Here is an 18,407-nt window from a genome sequence, read left to right on the forward strand (position 1 = left end):
GGGGTAGCTGATAGCACCACTGAAAGGTAAGACAGTGGCTCTCTGTGCTTTCTGCAGACTAACCTACTGCATTTACAGTAGGTTTTGTTAGCTGGACATGATTTTGAAGTTGATAATGTCTTTTAAGTAAGTTTTTTTTGTTTTGCCATCCGTGGATTGTGTCACTGGAGCTTATAACACATCTGACAAGGTAAATGACAAAGAAAAAAGTTCTTGTTTAAATAGGTCGTCTCAATTAATAACTGTGACTGTCTCGATAAAATTGTTTCATATCACAGTCGGTTTAGCCTCTTTTATAAACAACTCCAATATTTTCCGTTCAATACCATAACACATGCTAAAGCTTTTTAGTTCAGTGATGTGATCATGTGGCCTCTCATAAATAGAAATAGTCTGTCATTATTCACAGACTCTGTTTACAGATGGCCGGAGGAATCTTCACCAGTTTAGATGTGGATTGTACCAACATCCACCCCCTGGTGTGTCACCTGTGTCATGAGCAGTACCAGTCCCCATGTCTGTTGGACTGCTACCACATCTTCTGTGCCCGTTGCCTACGAGGCCGGACCAATGACAGCCGGCTCAGCTGCCCCCTCTGTGGGTAAGAGATAGCACTGTGAGGTTGATCGGGATCAATGTAGGCTGCATATAGATTATCAATCTTGAGAGCAATGGAAAAGTCTTTTGTATTTCTGGACAGCCTAAACCTATGTTCTTTATCTCCACACTCAGACTGCATTATAGACTGACACTTTGATCTGACACTTTTTCTTTTGTCTAATTTAAATCTCCAAGGAAATACATTTACCTATATTTTAACAGTATGTAGACCTGCACAAATATGAAGGCTCAAAACCAAGTTTCTGACCTACAAATGGATGCTGAGCACAGTGTTTTGGTGTCTGTGTAGTATTTCTGAGCCTGGATATCACACCTGTGGTACTAAGCCATAAATCCCCAAACTGACAATTTGGAGGCCAGAGGTCAAGGACTGTCTGTTTAGGTGGAGTATAGACACACTCGATTTGAATTGCAACCTCACACAGCTTGGATCATTTTGAAATTGGTGATGCTGTGAAATGAGCAGGTGATCTCAAAACGGCTCAGACACGATTAGGCAGTTTAAATTCCTAGAGTAAAATATCATTTTGCTCCTTGAAACCCCATGGAGGGTCAGACTTTTTGTGCGAGAAGCCAAATTTTTCCCACAAGCCCCGGTTTTGGGCAGCGTTTCTCAAAGGGATTTGTTCCACATAAGTTGATTAGTAGATTGGTTTGGTTCATGCAGGAGATTTGAGGAGAATCCCATTGGTTTCAGAGAGCTTCAAGTCACTCTGTTTTGGTTTTAGGGGGCTGCTCAGTGATCCATTGCTGGCATGGTCTAGGTCGGGCAGGACTGGCTGGAACAGCTGCAGGGTCATCCCAGTCTCTGATTTAGCCCCTGGCCCCAACACTCACCAGGGCCAGCAAGTTCCGCTAAGACCAGTCACACAGCAAACAAAGCATACTGGCATGTGGCACAGATGCCAGCAGCTTAGGGCAATCAAAAGCAGTCACATGATACAATTCCATTTTATCCCCTATTAAGGAATGACCCGTGGTTTACAGTCACCTTCAGGTCTGCAGTTTTAACTGTCCCCCATCAAAGCACACAGGGATGTACAGGAATTGACCTCCACCGCAAGGCGATTATACCACAAGTCTTTTCTACAGCGTCATACAACGTGATCCAGATTCTTTGATTTCTCGTGTGTGCAAATGAAAAGCTCTGAGAATCAGATGTTGAGTTCTCATATTACTACACTGTTCTCAGCTGTTCGTATCATGTTCTCAGATATGTTTTAAATACTGAAAACTGCTTAAAACCCTCCCTGATAAGCAGCTCCTGGGTTCTGATTCTGCTAAGATGGAAATATATCTGGATCTTCTCAAAACACTGTTTCTTCTGAGGATATATGTTTGAATCCATAATGACCCGCAGTCTTTTCATTCTTCTATAGTAAAGTATGAGTTAAGTACTGTTATTTAAACAAGATGATATAATCACTTAGACTGTTAAACCTGAGGCGACTTCCCCATTTATTTGCTGTACAGCTATTTGACGTTCGCCTGTGTTGAGGCACATCTTATGTGCCAAAGTAATGCCAACAAAAGTGCTTTTACTAATACCTCAAAGTACAAAGAAATGAGAGGGAGAAACACAGACAATCATTGGTTTTCTATGGAAATACCCCAGTGGGCACAGAGCCGCCGAGCTCTGCTGTCTGGGCTCAGGCTGCAGGGGCTCGCTGCCTGGCAGCTACTATTTCCATCAGCAGCAGCGGCAGCCTGCTAACAGCTGCTCACTCAAGAACCATGTAATCTAGGAATTCACTACTCTGCTATTAGTAGAACACAATAGATCCCCGTTGCTATGAAAACTAGATAAAACATGCACAGCGGGGGTGTAGGGGGGGCTCAGCTGCATCAGTGCAGCTGAATCAAAATGAGGCAAACAGTATAAAATTTAAACCAAACAGGCCTGAGCAAATCTGGCTAATGTGACAGAAAAACACTGGACACTTCAACTGCATGTGTTGTCCCTTTCTACCTGAGGTTAAATGTTTGCTTCTTTGTATGATTTTGTTATCTCTAAATTAGGACTAGATAAGAATTTGATTAATCTAACAGTTAACAGAGATCAGGCGAGGCGTTCGTTGATTAATCGATAAAAAATAGGCAGAACCGATTGTGATAATCCGGTTGCAGTTGTAGCTTTTAGTTACACCATAATAATCGTAGAAACCGTCCTGTCAATGTATAACAGCATCCACGTCTAGAAGCATTTCATTCATTAAGTCTGCTCATAGTAAAGTAGAAATTCTGGCAGTTCTTCAGACTAATTATGCAGATTAGCACAGAATATTAGTATTTAAATCTAAATACAACAGCAAACCTCATGTGCTGTCTTTCAGCCTCTGCCAAATCAAAGACCAGAGCTAAACTATCAATTTAGCTATCGCTTTATTTAGATGGTGTCATGCTTACAGGTGGATAAAAAGATTAATCTGTCACACAGTGTGTGGTCCACTGAAAGAAAAAAAATCCCTTTAATCAAAGATAACAGAGCGCCATCTTCTGGGATGTCACAAGAATGCAATTACCACCAGACTTGTCTTTAGTAACAGCAACATCTCTGTGTTATTACACAAACCAGGTTCCTTTTGTGTTTTTATATTCAGTTTGTTTTCATTGTCCATTTAAATAACTTCTCATTCCTCCTCAATGATTAATATAAAGATGAAAACAACCATTCAGTCTGTGTTTAACATTAACTTAAGATGTATGACAATGACAGAAAATATAGAGCAATAGCTTTACACCGGATTTATGGCAAAACACTATCAATTAAAGACTCATTTGATCCTTTCAGCTGGTGCCTGTAGTCGAGTTTTCCTCTTGATACCCCTCCGTCTTCATGTCATTCAGACCAAGCTCTTCATTCTGCTCAAACGAGCGAGTGTACTTCTCAACAGTCATCTCAGGATCTGGCTCCGGGGCGTACACATTCTGCAAGTAGCTGTTCCCCGCCGGGTCGTCCAGGATGAAATGGATGTTCATTTCTCCTGCGATAACCTTGTCTATCTTCTCTCCAAACTCATTCAGCTTCTGCACCCGATCTGTGGTGCCGCTGTCACCGCAGATGAAGGGGTTTTTGGACACGGTCAGGTCTTTGATGTCTTTCAGCAGCCCCTCTAGCGTGGTGAACTTTCCTCCAAGAGCGGCCATCCCCAGCTCAAACTCCAGCTCCGGGATGCTGACAGAGCACGTCTCCGACTTGAGCACGTCCCGGGACATGTCTGAGGGGTCGGTGACGTGCAGGGTGATCTTGGTGCCGAGCTCCTCCGTGGCTCCGCCTGATTTCACCTCATTGGTCCGCTGGCCACAGCTGTCGCAGTTGGTGGCCATGATGATGACCTCCTTGAAGTGAGGGATCTGGACAAGCTTCATGTTGGTCGAGGCTGGCGCGTTGCATTCTGGGCAGTTGGTGTTGAAGACCAAAACCTCGTTTCTCATGGTCTCCAGGTCGTTGCCTTCCGGCTCCTCGTCCAGGTCGTCCTCAGCCCGGATTCCCAGCTGTATGTCCTGCTGGACCGTCCGCTTGAACCGAGACACAGTGAGAGCCTCATCTCTCTGAGGCGCGAGTGGATTTTCCACAAAACTGTTGCCAGACGGATCCTCAATCACCAGAGTGAATTCCCTTTCAACATCTTTTAACTTCCTCAGCTTCTGGATGAACTCCTCTATCTTCTCGGCCACCTCGGGGTCAGCTGCCCGTCTGGCAGGCTGGTCTTGCTCCAGCCCTGCAACTGCCCGGTCTAAAAGGCCCTCGATGGTAGAGAGTGAGCCTTTCTGGGTGAAGGGAGGGATTTCGAAATCCAGCTCGGGGATCCTGGTGGTCGCACAGTCAGCTTTCACCACCTCCCGGTTCAAGTCCTGTTTCGTTTTGACTTTAAGTGTGTAACAAACGCCCTGCTCCTGGATCCGGCCAGCAGACTGGATTTCCGTATTTGACCAGCCGCAGTTGGCGCAGCTGAAGGAGCTGACGATGACTTCTTTAAAGAAGGGTATTCTGGTCAGAAGCAAACGGGTCGTACCGTTATGGTAGCAGTTCATGCACAGGCTCTCGATCTCAGTGGGCTGCCCGTCTTCGTCCTCGGCGCTGATATCCTTGAAAACGCTCCCACCTCGGACGCTTTCTTCGGAGATAACAGACATTTTCAGCCTCGGATATGTTTCCCTCGAAGGACAAACCGTTCGCACGCGCTGTCGCCTCTCGTTCGGCGATATCTTGGTGCTGGAACTTTCTGGATAACACACCGTCAAAGCTCACCTCCGGCACACGTTTGGTTTTATCGTGTTGCACAGCCTCTTCCGCATCTTCTTCTTCGACGACGGCGGCGGACCTCGCTGCTGCCCCCCGCAGCCTCGTTAGAGCACTGCACCAAAACATTCCGGAGTTTCTCCTGCAGACAGCGCGCGATCACTCAGGGTTATTGAATCACATTAAAGACCTGCTTTGGAGGATTATTCATCCAGATCTCGCGCTGCGTTGTGTCCGCGCTGTAACTTTTATTTTCCTGTTATTTAATTTTTAACTTTTAACTTAAAGTTTAAAGTTTTATACACTGTTATACTGTATGTGTTTTAGTTTATATTGCTTTGTGTTTCCTTGGTGCATGTTATGTTTTATTTACAGCACTTTGGATTGCTTTGTTATTGAAAGGTTCTATACAAATAAACTGGCATTGCCTTTAAACGTGTGCACATATTATGGGGTCATTTTTTTCATTCAGTTGCAAAGCCTTATTGATTTGCCCAGTTGTGGAAAAGATGCTGAATTTCTTTTTCCTTTTTTACTTTTGCTTGGAAAAGATCCAAGTAGCCCAGCGTGCCAACTGTGACTGCAGGAACTAGGTGGAAATGTGGACCTATTCATAAATAAACAAAATCAATAGTACAGAAACTAATCATGGCTTGTCTTTTCCCCTCTACTGTCATTCTTCATTTTGTATAAATCTGTTTTATTCATACCTGGTACAAATGCCATGATTTTATCTAAATATCTCTCAAGCTGTCTGACTTTGTGTCCTTTGCCACAGATATCCATCCATAGTAAAAGGGAATAACACTCTCCCACCAGAAGACCGTCTGCTGAAGTTCCTTGTTGACAACAATGCAGACACTGAGGAGATAGTTCAATGTGCCAACTGTGACCAGGAAAGTAACAAAAAGGTAAACCCTCTAAAAACCCTCTGGTCTCTGCAAAGTTTTAGTCACATGACATCATCATAGGCAGATACTGAAAGAAAATATAGAAATAAGGCATACTTTTTTTTTTTTTGAAAATATTGCCTCATACAGCTTTGAACAATGAAAACTGATGTCAGCATGTCCCCACTTTGTCCTTCAACTGCATTTTTTATTCTCTTTTTCTGTACAGGACACAGGGGTGATGTACTTTTGTAACACTTGCAGCCAGCCACTGTGCGGCGCCTGCAGGGAGCTGACTCACAAGGCCAGAATGTTTTCCCACCATGAGATTGTTTCCTTGGCCAAACGCACAAAAGCCAAGCACAGGAAGTGCTGTGAGTGCCACCTGTAATTTACTCCCAAAGAATTACGGGCCAACATGGCTTTATTAAACCAGTGTGGAAGAATATTGCTCATAAGAACTGTCATCCCCCCTATTCTCTGTGTGAATCTCTTGGGTTACATGTTAATCATATTCTCATACAAAAGCACTGTGGGTAATTTCTAAAAGTTTCATGAAAGGAATAGTGTTAACATTTAGTGGTAAACTTCAGATAGTGTGAGAGAAGTCTCTCAGTTTTATCAGCCAACGTGAAGCCTGTTAGTCATAAGTCTGCTCAATGGAAAAACAGAATACTTAAATTTTGACACTCCAGTGGGCTGAAGTTAAAAGGCATCTGTGTCTCCACAGCTCTCCACGAGGAGCCCTACATCCTGTTCTCAACAGAGAATAAGTCTATGCTTTGTATCAAGTGCTTCAGAGACATGCAAGTGTGAGTGAATCCACCACACGACTGTCAGAACTTTCCTCTTCTCTTCTCATCTCTTGTCTTCTCCACATTAAACGAGACGTTTGTTTATCACAGGGAGAGCCGGACTCACTGCATTGATATTGAAACAGCGTACGTGCAGGGCTGTGAGATGCTGGACCAGGCTGTGCTGGTGAGAGAGTCCTGTCTGTTCATCTACATATTCATGACACTCAAGGCAAAAAAAAAAAAATGGCATTATAAATAATTCAAGCACTCAGCAGTGGTGATGACAATGTGAGATGCAGCATAGGTATACTCAAAATTAGTTTAGCTCATCACAGTGCAATTTGAATACATGAGCATATAAACAGTTTTTTGAGAGTCAAACAGAAGTAATTTTTGCTCAGATTTTTTACGGCTTGTGTCATTTTTAGTCCTGCCAAGAAACGCTTGTGCATCTCAGCTATAGCGTCTCATTATATGTGTGATTTTAGAGTAAATATTCACAAAAGCAGGTGTGGGTTTGGGTGTTCTGCTCCATGCCTGAAGCTCTGCCTAAAGCTATGCAAAAACCACTCGGCATTTTAAAAAAAAAAAAGGAATCTGTAATCTCAATCAGCTTTGATTGGCGTATTTATACAGTCAAGTAGCCTCAACCATGATTACATTTCAGCATTCTCTGAAGCTAAGCATGAAGTTGTGATAAAGCGTCTTCTCCGTAGGTGGTGAAGGAGCTGCAGACTTCAACTCGAGAGGCAATCGTGCTGCTGAGAGCAATGATAGGAGAAGTGTGTCTAAATGTGGAGGAAGAAGAGAATGCAATCTGCAGTCTGTTCAACAGCTTGCAGGTTGTATAGTGATCCCGATGTGATATGTTTCCTTCAGATGTGGTTTGAGTGACACCTGCACATTGACTTCAAACCACAAATTTATTTAAACGGACGAAGTCTGGATCCCAGTACGACAAGTCAAAATGGTCAGTACACACATATACAGTATGTACCAATAGGCTGACAGGGACTATGATGAGAGGTGTGGTTAATCATCCTGTGCAGGAGGATAACCATCTCAAACGAATCAATAATTCAATAAATACAAAATGAAAAGTCAATCAAATATCTAAAATAGTTGTATGTGACATGAAAGAAAACATTTAAATGTTGCACCTGACGAAAAAAGCTTTAAAAGATGTATTTCGCCAGAAAATCTTCACTTATATGCATCATATTTTTCTGTTAACATACATTTATGTTATCACCAAAAAGCTACACCCAAAATACTGTACATCTAAATTCTCTCTCTCTTTCTCTCCATCTAATCGAATTCTGACCTCTTGGTTTCAGAGTTTGAATTGTAAAGACATAAAAACTCTCCCTGAGGAGAAAAAGGGGTTTTCACGTCCCCTCCTCTCCACACAGATCTAACGTGCCCTGTGCCAAAGTTTTGACCTGACGAAAATCCAACGGATCGATACATTTCCTGTGCAAATATGTTTGTGGTTTGGAGTCAGTTTTATCAACGCTGATTTCCAGTAGCCCTGCACCTACATGTGATGTGGGTATAAATATGTTCTCCAGAACCAATGCATCATTTTAAACAGCTTCTGAAATTGCATTTGCACAAACATTTTGACTGCCCCTTGGTATAACAGACGGATTACTCTTTGTCTTGGTTTGTTTGAGTATCATTCAAATACTTTATCTCAGATTCACACACGCACCCATACAAATCCATAGGCACATATTCCCCACCATTCATAATTTATTTGGATTTTTTTTTCCAACTGAGCGTGTCTCCTCTGTTTCCTTTGTGGGATCGACATCAAACTCAAAAATCGTCTGTATTTAGTATGCATACTGTCTTTCTGTATACTTCAGTTTGTCAATTTCAAACACAGAACACTAAGAACCTAATTGGAATCATTATGCAGTATGGATCTGGGACATGACTCAGTCTGAAACTGGTGTGCAGTTAATTTGCTCCCTCTGACACCATTAGCACTGCTTGGCCACTGGATGTCCCTGTTAACCTAATTGTGTGTTTTCTTTGCACGATGAACAATCCAAGGGAGCAGATACCACGCTGTGGAATTTACACCTTTTTTTTTTTTTTTTTCAAAGATCTTGAACATTCACTCGGTATTAAGAGCTCAAGGCCATTTTCACAGCAGTGTGAGGAATAAAAGGGGCTGTTTTCTCTGTTCTTATCTGACAGGAAAAACTAGCAGAGAGGAAGAAGATTCTGCTGAGAGCAGCTCAGAGGTAAAATGAAATATATAAAGATTTGCTGTTCTTATGTGAAAATGCTCTTTTATTGACTCAAAGCTCATGTCTCCATATTTACCAAACTGAATGCTATTATCCTGCTGTCACCGGGTCACTTCATATGTTTTCATGCTGCATTGTATCTGTAGGGTGATGAATAGCAGCACCCTGCTTGCTCTGAAATAATCTCGCTCCTCACCAAACACATTTTCTTGGGGGATTTTCATTCCAGCAAAACATGAGGCTGAATTAAAACACCTCAGTGGGGTGACAGCTTTTTAAGCCAGTGGTGGCAGCTTGTGCCCAGATCCAATCAATAAAAATGGAGCCAGCTGAAAAGTATTGCTTTAGAACTGCAGTATAGAATATATACATTAGAGACTTTCTCAAATCCATAGTATCAGCAACAGCAGAAAATCTAGATTTCCTCCACTTTATATGAAAACAGTACGTTTTCGCTCCAACTATAGGGCCTGTTGAAAAATGAGCAACTTGTATCTCTTGCAGCACCTGTTAATGTCGTGCCACCCTAATCTCAGGATGGTACACTGAGATTAGGGTGGTTATAACTTATTCATGACTTTACCAACTTTATATCTGTTTATTTTTGCTGTCACAAGACTGTAAAATGATAAACAATGCAGAAAAGACCTTGCAATAACAGCCCAGTGACAGACTCTCAAACCATTAATTTAGCATTAACCCACAAATATTCTGACACTAAAATAATTTAAAAATTCACAACATCCCTTCAGGAATCATTAAAGTTTGATTTAACGTCACCCAAGGTTTGCAACTAATTAGTCTCTAAGACCAAATTACCGCGCATCAATTAAATGACATGGAAGATTAATGAGTAATATGATAAATGATGTACAGCATTTGAAGATAAACAGACGTCAGATTTGTGTTTCCACATTCTCTGTGAATCCCGTTTGCAAAAAATTCTCATATGCAAAAAAATGAACGAGAACCAGTTCTGAGCACTTTGCTTTTCCCGTGTGCGCCGCAAGTATACGTGTGCATGGGTGAATGAGAACAATTTTGTGCATGTGAGTGAGTGAGTGTATCGGGTTGCACTCTGTGGTGATCTTTAATGAGATTTTTTGTGCCCAGTGTCCTCCATCTCTCTCTCTCTCTCTCCATTGCCTGGAAGCCGTCCAGTGGCTGAGTTCCCGGAAGGGTTTTAAAGGCTATTTATGTCAGGCTTTGTGTGTCCGGCCCCGTGTCTGCCCCTGTGTGTTTGTTACGGGAGAAGACAGATAGATTAGCTTCTGGAAATATGGAGTATGTTGTTTGTGGTTGCACCTCCTGAGATGAATCCTCTGTGTATTTCGACAGGCACGGATGTCAAGGTGCAGCGTGTTCCATGTTCATGTGTTTGTGTATGTGTTTGCAGTCAACACGAGGAGAAGGAGAAAGCACTAAAGGAACAACTCTCACACCTCACTGCCCTGTTACCGACCCTCCAGGTACAGTCACATACCGACCTTATAAATAATAATCAGACAAAAACCACTGTGGTTGATATGTTTCTGGTCGCTAATGATCATAATACCCTGGAAGAAGTACTCAGATCCTTCCCTTAAGTAAAAGTACAAATGCCACAATGATAAAATATTCCATTACAAGTAAAATCCCTCCTTTTAAAAGTATTATAAGCAAAATATACTTCAAAAGTACGAGTTCTGTTATAAATATCCCTGTAACTGATACATTTATTAGATTGTTAATATGGATGAATCAGTTTGTTAGCAGCATTTTATAGCTGTAGCTAGTTTTAACTGCTACATACACAGATAAGTAATTGAGGCTTGTGGTTCCCAACCTATGGGTCCCTTTGAAAGAGTCACTAGTTACATCTGAGGGGTCGTGAGATGATTACTGGGGCAGGAAAGAAAAAAGAAATAAGTTGTGCTATACATATTTTTGTTTGTTTGTCTGTTTTTGGCTTTTCTTTAATCTTTACTTTTTATGTGAAATATTGAATAATCTAACATTTTGGGGCCTTGAAAAGGCCACTGCTGTTACCACTGCATTGAATTCATAAGATTATCATATATTTTTAATCTAGTAACTAGAATCTCTGGCTGTCAGATGGAGTAAAAAGAGTAATAATGCTCTCTAAAATGTGGTGAAGTAGAAGTATGATTTGCATAAAATGGTGCTTGTGTAAAGTACAAGTATCTCTGTAAAAAAACTGTAGTTGAGTAAATGCTCCTACTCATTAATTGAGTAAATATATTTAGTTTCTTTCCCCCACACTTTTATACTTTGCCAAACTGGCTTTTTAAGGTAATGATTTCTAAGGTAAGTGTTTAGTTAGATGAGTGATGACTTTAATACCATTTAATATCCGTTTCACTTCTTCTCTGTCTCATATTCCATCCAGCTTGTTTGAAATCTGACCTTCAGTCTCCGATCTTTTCAGGTTCACCTCGTCACCTGTTCAGCTTTCCTCAGCTCGGCCAACAAGTTTGAGTTTTTGGACATGGGCTACGTGAGTAGAGCAACAATTGGAGGAACATAAACGGAGAACTATGTTTATCATTATTGCATGTCATGAGTATTTGTTAAAATATTAATATAGAGTTACGGCACGGCCATACAAGAGATCAACACGTGAGGAATGCGGAGTGACCAAGGGAAGGAGATGATTAACACATAAAATGTTTTTAAAAATTAAGAATAAAACCCATTAATTAGACATGGCATTGTAAACACAAGTTCATTAAAATTAAGTTGGGGGTAGATAAACTTTGATGTACTGAGTTCGAAAGTTTTGTTGGCAGGAGAGAAGTTACAGTATTAGCTGGACTGAATTGGTGTTTCAACGGAGATTGTCCACGAAGTCTGAGTGAGTTGAAACAGGTCACTGAATCACACCCTGGTGTTCTCGCTTACACAGCAACTAATGGAGCGGCTGAAGAGGATTGTCAAGCTCCCTCATCGACTGAGACCAGTGCAGAGCAGCAAAGTGAGTGGGAACAGCCTCCATGCAGAGCTGAAAAAGGTTTCACAGAGAATGTAATCCACTGCAGTGCACTGATTAGTTTGACTGACTGTGTTTCACTAGCTCCCAGTGCAGTTTCACCTTTTTTTGTGTGTGGCTCTAAAGCCCAGAACCATTTTATCTTGTAAGAAACTGAGTTTAGAGACTTTTAAGGGGAGCTTTATTCATTTATTTAGTTATTTATCAGAAACATCACACATAAGTTAACATCACTATGAAGTAAATACGTCAAATTTAGTAAATACATCAAAAAGGACAACAGAACTATAGCATTACAAGCCTAAACCAAGGTGCTTTTGCTTGTTTGATAAGTAGGGGAAAAAAAATCCAGCACAGCTGGCAAATCTGTATCAGAAATTATACAGTGGTCTCTAAAATGTTAGGCATGAACGTTTACACTTTACCTTAGGAACAGTAGTTTGACAAAATGACCCTAAAATCCCAAGATCCTCAGAAACTCAAGGTCCACTTAACTCTAGCTCCAGGAAAAGAAAACTAGTAAGTAGACCTTGAGTTAAAATCATTATGTAAAAAATTTTTCTTTGGAAATATTTCCACTGCTCAGCAGACGTAGCTGCAGGATTTTAAAGCACAAGTCACTGTTGGTGCTGCTGAAAAACATCAGATTTAGAAAATGGAAAAGATCTCGTGAAAGCAAAATACATGGGTGATGAATTACAGGGAAAACCAGCAGAAAAGAGATGAGAATGAGAGAAAGCTGAAAATGAGGATAGTAATGATAATGTCTGTTGTTATTATATTCCTACGGTTGATATTGTTATTAGGCTGCTATTTTTACTAATATATTGCAGAAGTGATGGTAAAAATGGGCGTGAATCTGTAATTCTTTCATTCTTTATTTTCTCTTTCCTTTTTTCTTTTTCTCATTTCTGTTGGTAATGCTTTTTTCCGTTTCTGATGGACTCCATAAAGAATGAGAATAATTGAATTAATACAAGACTAAATGACTTGCTCTCTGTCTGTCTTCCATTAGATCAACACAGACTACAGAAGTGAGTTTGCCCGCTGTCTAGAGCCCTTACTGCTGCTGGGACAGCGCTGCCCTCCCTCTGTCGCTGGATCTACAAGTGTCACAGCAAGGTAAGATAACTTACCTGCTGCCAAATAGCATGAATGTAACGACTAATTGATCCCTTCCTCTAAGGTTTTATTTTACAATGTGCTTTTGCTGCCTGAACATCACCATGGCAGCCTTTGGATTCTTCCAAGAAAGCAAAAAGTCTGGGCAGAACATTTCACACTTGTGAAGCATCCAAACTCAAAATCCCCAAATGGTTTGCAAGTACAGATGGTGGACAGCGATGACTGCAGCGAGAGGAAAGGCGGCGCCACGCTGAGTCCCACTATGGCAGTTATCCTGTCTGTCTGAAAGCTCTGTACACTGATATGTTTACATAAGTCACCTTGTTGCACGGGGGGCCGGGAAGGAGGCCGTCGGTCCTGTTTTAGAAAGCACAGCCGATAACATTCAGGAGATGGATGGGTGAGTGTGGCTGTACGTGGTCACAGCTCTCGGATAGAGATGTCTTGCCTCACATAGAAGTCAAGTGTTACACTGAATTCACTTGCACTCTGCGAAAAACCAAAAGTCAGAGAATCCTTAAACAATGTCAAATGGTCTTTCAACTTAATAGATTCCTTTAACGAAGGTGTTAAATCACCAGGAAGTATGATCTTTCTTTAAACCCCCATCAGAACAAAAGGTTTTCGTCCTTTTTTCTGTGCTTTACGTGCCTCCACGTACGCACTCTCCCTCGACAAGTTTTTTTCCACATCAGCGTCTCCCAACTGTTCGCGGGTCCTCAAGCCCACCCGCTAATGCCAGCATACTGACAGCTCTCCTTTCCAACTAGTTTAGCGCCCTGCCAGCGCAAGATGCAAAGTGGGCAGGGATTGGTGGCCGGCTGGCTGGCACTATTTTTATCGTAATTTCACAGAACTCTCCAGGATTCATCTGGAAGTTGGCACGCGGGAGCGGTCGGGCCGCTTTGTTCCAGGCCGCTGATGTCACTGCTTTAGCACGGGCAAAGACTTTAATTGGCGTCACTGGTGGGAGGACAGAGGCTGGATGTGCAGAGGATGACATGTCTATGGCAGAAAGGGAGGGATACATGTTTTAGACAGGTCTTCTGTTGCATCAACACCAGACAAGAAGGCAGGAGTAAGAGCCCACGAGACCCCAGGTAAATGCATGTATGTTTTATTATTTTTATTGTACACAGTGGAGCGTCACGAGTGTCTGACATGTACCTTAACTTGCAGTGTGGACTTTCAACTGATTTAGATTTTATTGAAGGTTCAAGTAAATGTGAGTTTATACTGGTGCGACTCGACAAGATGAAAAGATGAACGTGGTTACACGAGTCTGCTCCGTACTGCAGTTCACAGATGGAGGAGGAAATGGGCTTTTCCTCGCCGTATGGTAGTTCAGAATGCCGCCCACATGATGAAGCCTGTTACTCAGCACAACTGACTGTGTTGTTGTGTCTGATACTTCCTCAATTGCTGCTTGAAAGCATCTTTCCCCACTTATCAGCCGTTAACTCAGGGTGCAAACCGGGCACGGATTGGTGGAGGCCAGCTTGGCTGACCCTATTTTCATCATAATTTCACAGAATTTCATGCAGCTGATGCTGCTGCTTTAGCACTGCCAAAGTCTTTAATTGTCTGTGTAGGGACACGGCATGGGGACAACATTCACATGGGAACATGAGAGGGATGCATTCACACTTCGGCTATTGTAGAATGGCTTCAGGGCAGTTATGTTGCTTTAGGAGTGAAAGCAGGACCAGGTTTTAGTAGAACCCAGATAAATGTTTATCTAACAGGATGTTGATGTGCTATATACAACCTTTCACATGAAGATGTGAGTGTTTTCTGACAGCACAAACTGGTCTCTTCAGTCAAGTGCGTTGATTCTCTTCAGGCACAAAGAGTATTTCTATATATATATATGAAAAATCTATACAGCCTGATTTGAGCTGAGCGTAGAGGTTGATGCTAGCAATAGTGTTATTGATCAGTATGGTCAATAATGAGGTTCATTTTATTTAATATGAAACTTTAACTCTCCTGTGGGTTAAGAGATGGAGCTTAGCTACAGGTAGTGTAATGCTGATGGCACAGTTATTAATGTGAGAGGAAAGAAAAGGAAGCCATGATTTTCTTTTCCTCACCTCAGGCTCCAGTCGCCTCTCTCCATGTCCTGCCACTCCCCGTCTCTCAGTGAGATGCCCCTGGGCTCTGTGTTGGGGCGAAGGCCCACTTCTCACCGCAACATCTGCACCAAGGTCCTCCTGGCTGAGGGGAAGGAAACACCCTTCACCGAGCACTGTCGCAACTATGAGAACACCTACAGGGTGAGCGCTGTGTGTGACCAATGTTTCAGTGGATTTACAGTTACGCTTCTGGTAATTACCTTATGTTTCTGTCTAGAATAAGTAATGAATGGCATTTGTAAGGAACCAGCTATAAGGAATTCAAGGGTGCTTATTTCCCTGTTACTATAGAACCAAAGCAAACTACTGTAAGAGCAAACTTACAGATAAAGATATTACTCTTTGTTTTTAATGATCATTTAGAGTCCACAGAGGAGAAGGGATATCATTTATTGAGGTAAATCGAGTAGCAGCACAGCGCTGTTTTAAAATCTGACGTTAATGTCCATAGTTAATTTATAAATCTCCTACATTTCGATGCACATTAGTTAAAACTGCTGCAGCAACTCTTCTTCCTGGGAGCCACAACAGCAGATCATGAGCCAGTTTTGATTCTCAGTGTAAAGCAGTGAAAAGGCAGCAGCATGAATTCCTCCAGGAACTCATCTTCAACCTGTCCAGTGGACAACGGGGGTTTTCACACTTGGATGGACTTCACCTGGAATCTGTGCAGCCATCAAATCTATGCTGTTTTAAAGACACTGAAAGGCCTCTCAGGTGTCATGTCTTTTATGCTGTAGATGTGTGTCTGTGTTGTTTATAGACTCTCCAGACAGAGATTCAGAATCTGAAGGACCAGGTCCAGGAGCTGCACCGAGATCTGACCAAGCACCACTCCATCATCAACACAGATAAAATGGGCGAGATCCTGGACAGATCGCTGCACATTGACAGCCGGATAGCTACCCAGTACTCCACTGTGGAAACTATGAGAGTCATGTTTGAAGAGGTGTGTCAGGTGGTACCTTGATATTTTGGCCTTTAGTATATACCTGCCTGCACCAGCCTCTTCTAACAAAAAAGTTTCTACATTTGCCCTCAGTCAGTGAGACTCGCTGCATACTAACAAGCTAGTCTCTACCCACTGTCATAAAGCTATGCTACGAAGAATGCAGAGGGAAAAGAAAAGTGGGAAATGTCAAGGTATCCCGTGAGTCGACCGACTGAAGAATCAGTTTGCTTACTCTGTTTTCCTGACAGATCTGGGATGAGACTTTTCAGAGGGTCACTAACGAGCAGGAGATCTATGAAGGTCTGTCTTCAACAGTGACAGCAGCACTTCTAATTTGTTCCTCATTTTGTGAATTCGTTTAATTTTAGTTTTCTGTGTTTCCTGACTCCAGCCCAGCTTCATGACCTGATGCAGCTGAAGCAGGAGAACTTCTACCTAACCACTATCGCCAGACAAATCAGCCCCTACATCTTGTCCATTGCCAAGGTCAAAGAGAGACTGGAGCCCAGGTGTTGTATTCAGAGCATGGATTACCTTCATATTGCCCATCTGCTGCCATCTGCTTGAGCAAATTTGTGTTACTCTGGGAAAATAATCTCCAAATATCCTTTTTTTTTTTTTTTTTTAAATGAAACTATGTATTTTTGACCAATTTTTTAAAGATTCAGCAGGAACCAGCTGGTTTATTGACAAGTAAAGAAAATGATCATATTTCAAAATATATTTTCTAGGTTTCAGGAGCCTAAAGAGCACCATGATGACCGCACAGAAACAATGCTGAAAATCTATGAAGACAGCTCAATGGCAAAGGAAAGTCACGACAGGTATTGGACATGTGCTGTGGACAACTGTAGTTTTTCTATATGCGAAGCCTTGTGTTAGGCAGAATTTACCATGGAGGACAAATAGTAACCTTTGTTAAATGTATGTACACAGTATATGTTGAATTTTGGACTGAAGCTCCTCATTTATTTTCGCTGACAGTGACAACCAGACCTGTGTCACAGACCAAGACAGAGACAAGAACAACCGCCCACTGATCCTCGAATCGGGGGAGAGCTCTGTCAAGACCGGTCGTCCAGGCAGGCAGAGGGGCCCCGTGGAGACGTCCAGCCACAATGAGATGCCTTCATAAACATCATGTCATTTGATTTCCATCCCCCTCTTCCCTCCCTGCCCCTGCGGAGCAGTGTGCCTTAATTCAACCATAACAAGCCCAGGATGGTATGTGACTTCTTCGGCTGTCCAGATACTGTACATAACATTTTCTAAGCAGCGGGGAGCTGTCAACAGCTCCAAGGTGAGCCCTTGGATAGACAGCGACTGAACGTACATACATGGAGGTCAAAGAGTTACAGCTGTCAGAGCCTGACATGGAAAGCCGCGTCGTTCAAAGTGGACAAGGATAACAATATTACAAAGAATTGCTTTGGGGTTATTTAAGAGCCAAGAACTGCTGTAATGAGAGAACACAGAGAATAATCGTATTCTTCAGGTTGCTTTTTGATTCTCTGTTTCTGCCTTGACTGTTAACATGATAAGTATGCCCAAAGTGTGAATTATGGCTCTTTTTGGTCTTTTTTTTTTCTACAGTGTGTGTAGAATTGCCTTTTGCAGAATCTATTCTGTGCATAAAACATTTTTTTTTTTTTTGAGGCTGGAGACCAATGATAAATAACTGTCAAGGTCCGATTCCCCTGGAGATTGTTCAACCCGTGTGACAGCACAGATGGAGCAATGCAACGATGTGTGTGTCATTCTCTGTGTCAGCACATGTCACATGTTGAATTGTGTCATGTGTCATGTGTATGTGCATGTGCCATCTCATGCATCAGTGTCCTCCAAAATGAGGCAGTCTTTTTCCAGGATAGTGTCTGCAGTGTGTTTTTTCCCCCTGCAGTTTCTACATCTACATGCAAAAGGTGAAAAAAATGGAACTACAGAGGTGTGTGAATGTTACTGGGTTTGCCTGAACCTCAGTCTCCAAGTTTGTTTAGACTCCACACTCACCCTCAATGTCCCAGCCGACCACGGTGCAGGTGTACGGCTGCAGGAAATAAATTCCTCTTGGTTTGTCTCTTCTTCACGTCAGTGTTAGCAACATGCTTTAAGGCACTTGCCCTGCAGGAAATCAGCAGGTAACTTTCCTCCTCTCCTATTTCCCCTCTCCTCCTTTCTCCCTTATATGTTCTTCTTAATTAATCATGTTGCTTTTTTAAAACAGATTTCATGTTAAAACTGACAAGAAGTGGAACTTAAAGGTATTTACCATACCACTGCACAGGAAAGGGTGATCTAGAGGAGCTGCCATATATCACCAGAAAAATTTGAATGGGAAATGATTTCAGAAGGTAAAAGCTTTTTTTTTTGAAGGACTTTTTATTGTGCTGAGAA

General features: G+C 42.1%; 2 protein-coding genes across 2 annotated transcripts; one reads left to right on the top strand and one right to left on the bottom strand.

The window, feature by feature from the left end:
* Positions 1 to 161: 161 nt before the first annotated feature.
* rnf207a (ring finger protein 207a) lies at positions 162 to 18,078 on the top strand. The gene is made up of 18 exons (XM_041034937.1): positions 162 to 190; positions 423 to 601; positions 5,643 to 5,775; positions 5,984 to 6,128; positions 6,485 to 6,566; positions 6,660 to 6,735; positions 7,268 to 7,393; positions 8,760 to 8,806; positions 10,209 to 10,281; positions 11,241 to 11,309; positions 11,718 to 11,786; positions 12,817 to 12,923; positions 15,025 to 15,202; positions 15,825 to 16,010; positions 16,262 to 16,313; positions 16,405 to 16,522; positions 16,745 to 16,837; positions 16,998 to 18,078. The coding sequence occupies exons 2-18, from the start codon at positions 423 to 425 to the stop codon at positions 17,146 to 17,148; spliced, it is 1,884 nt and encodes a 627-aa protein (XP_040890871.1). The 5' UTR covers positions 162 to 190; the 3' UTR covers positions 17,149 to 18,078.
* On the bottom strand, positions 2,987 to 4,913 carry zpr1 (ZPR1 zinc finger). Its single transcript, XM_041034938.1, has one exon. The coding sequence runs from the start codon at positions 4,756 to 4,758 to the stop codon at positions 3,409 to 3,411; it is 1,350 nt and encodes a 449-aa protein (XP_040890872.1). The 5' UTR covers positions 4,759 to 4,913; the 3' UTR covers positions 2,987 to 3,408.
* Positions 18,079 to 18,407: the final 329 nt, after the last annotated feature.

The sequence above is a fragment of the Toxotes jaculatrix genome, chromosome 3 (genome assembly GCF_017976425.1).
Source record: "Toxotes jaculatrix isolate fToxJac2 chromosome 3, fToxJac2.pri, whole genome shotgun sequence".
In the NCBI taxonomy this organism is placed as follows: Eukaryota; Metazoa; Chordata; class Actinopteri; family Toxotidae; genus Toxotes; species Toxotes jaculatrix.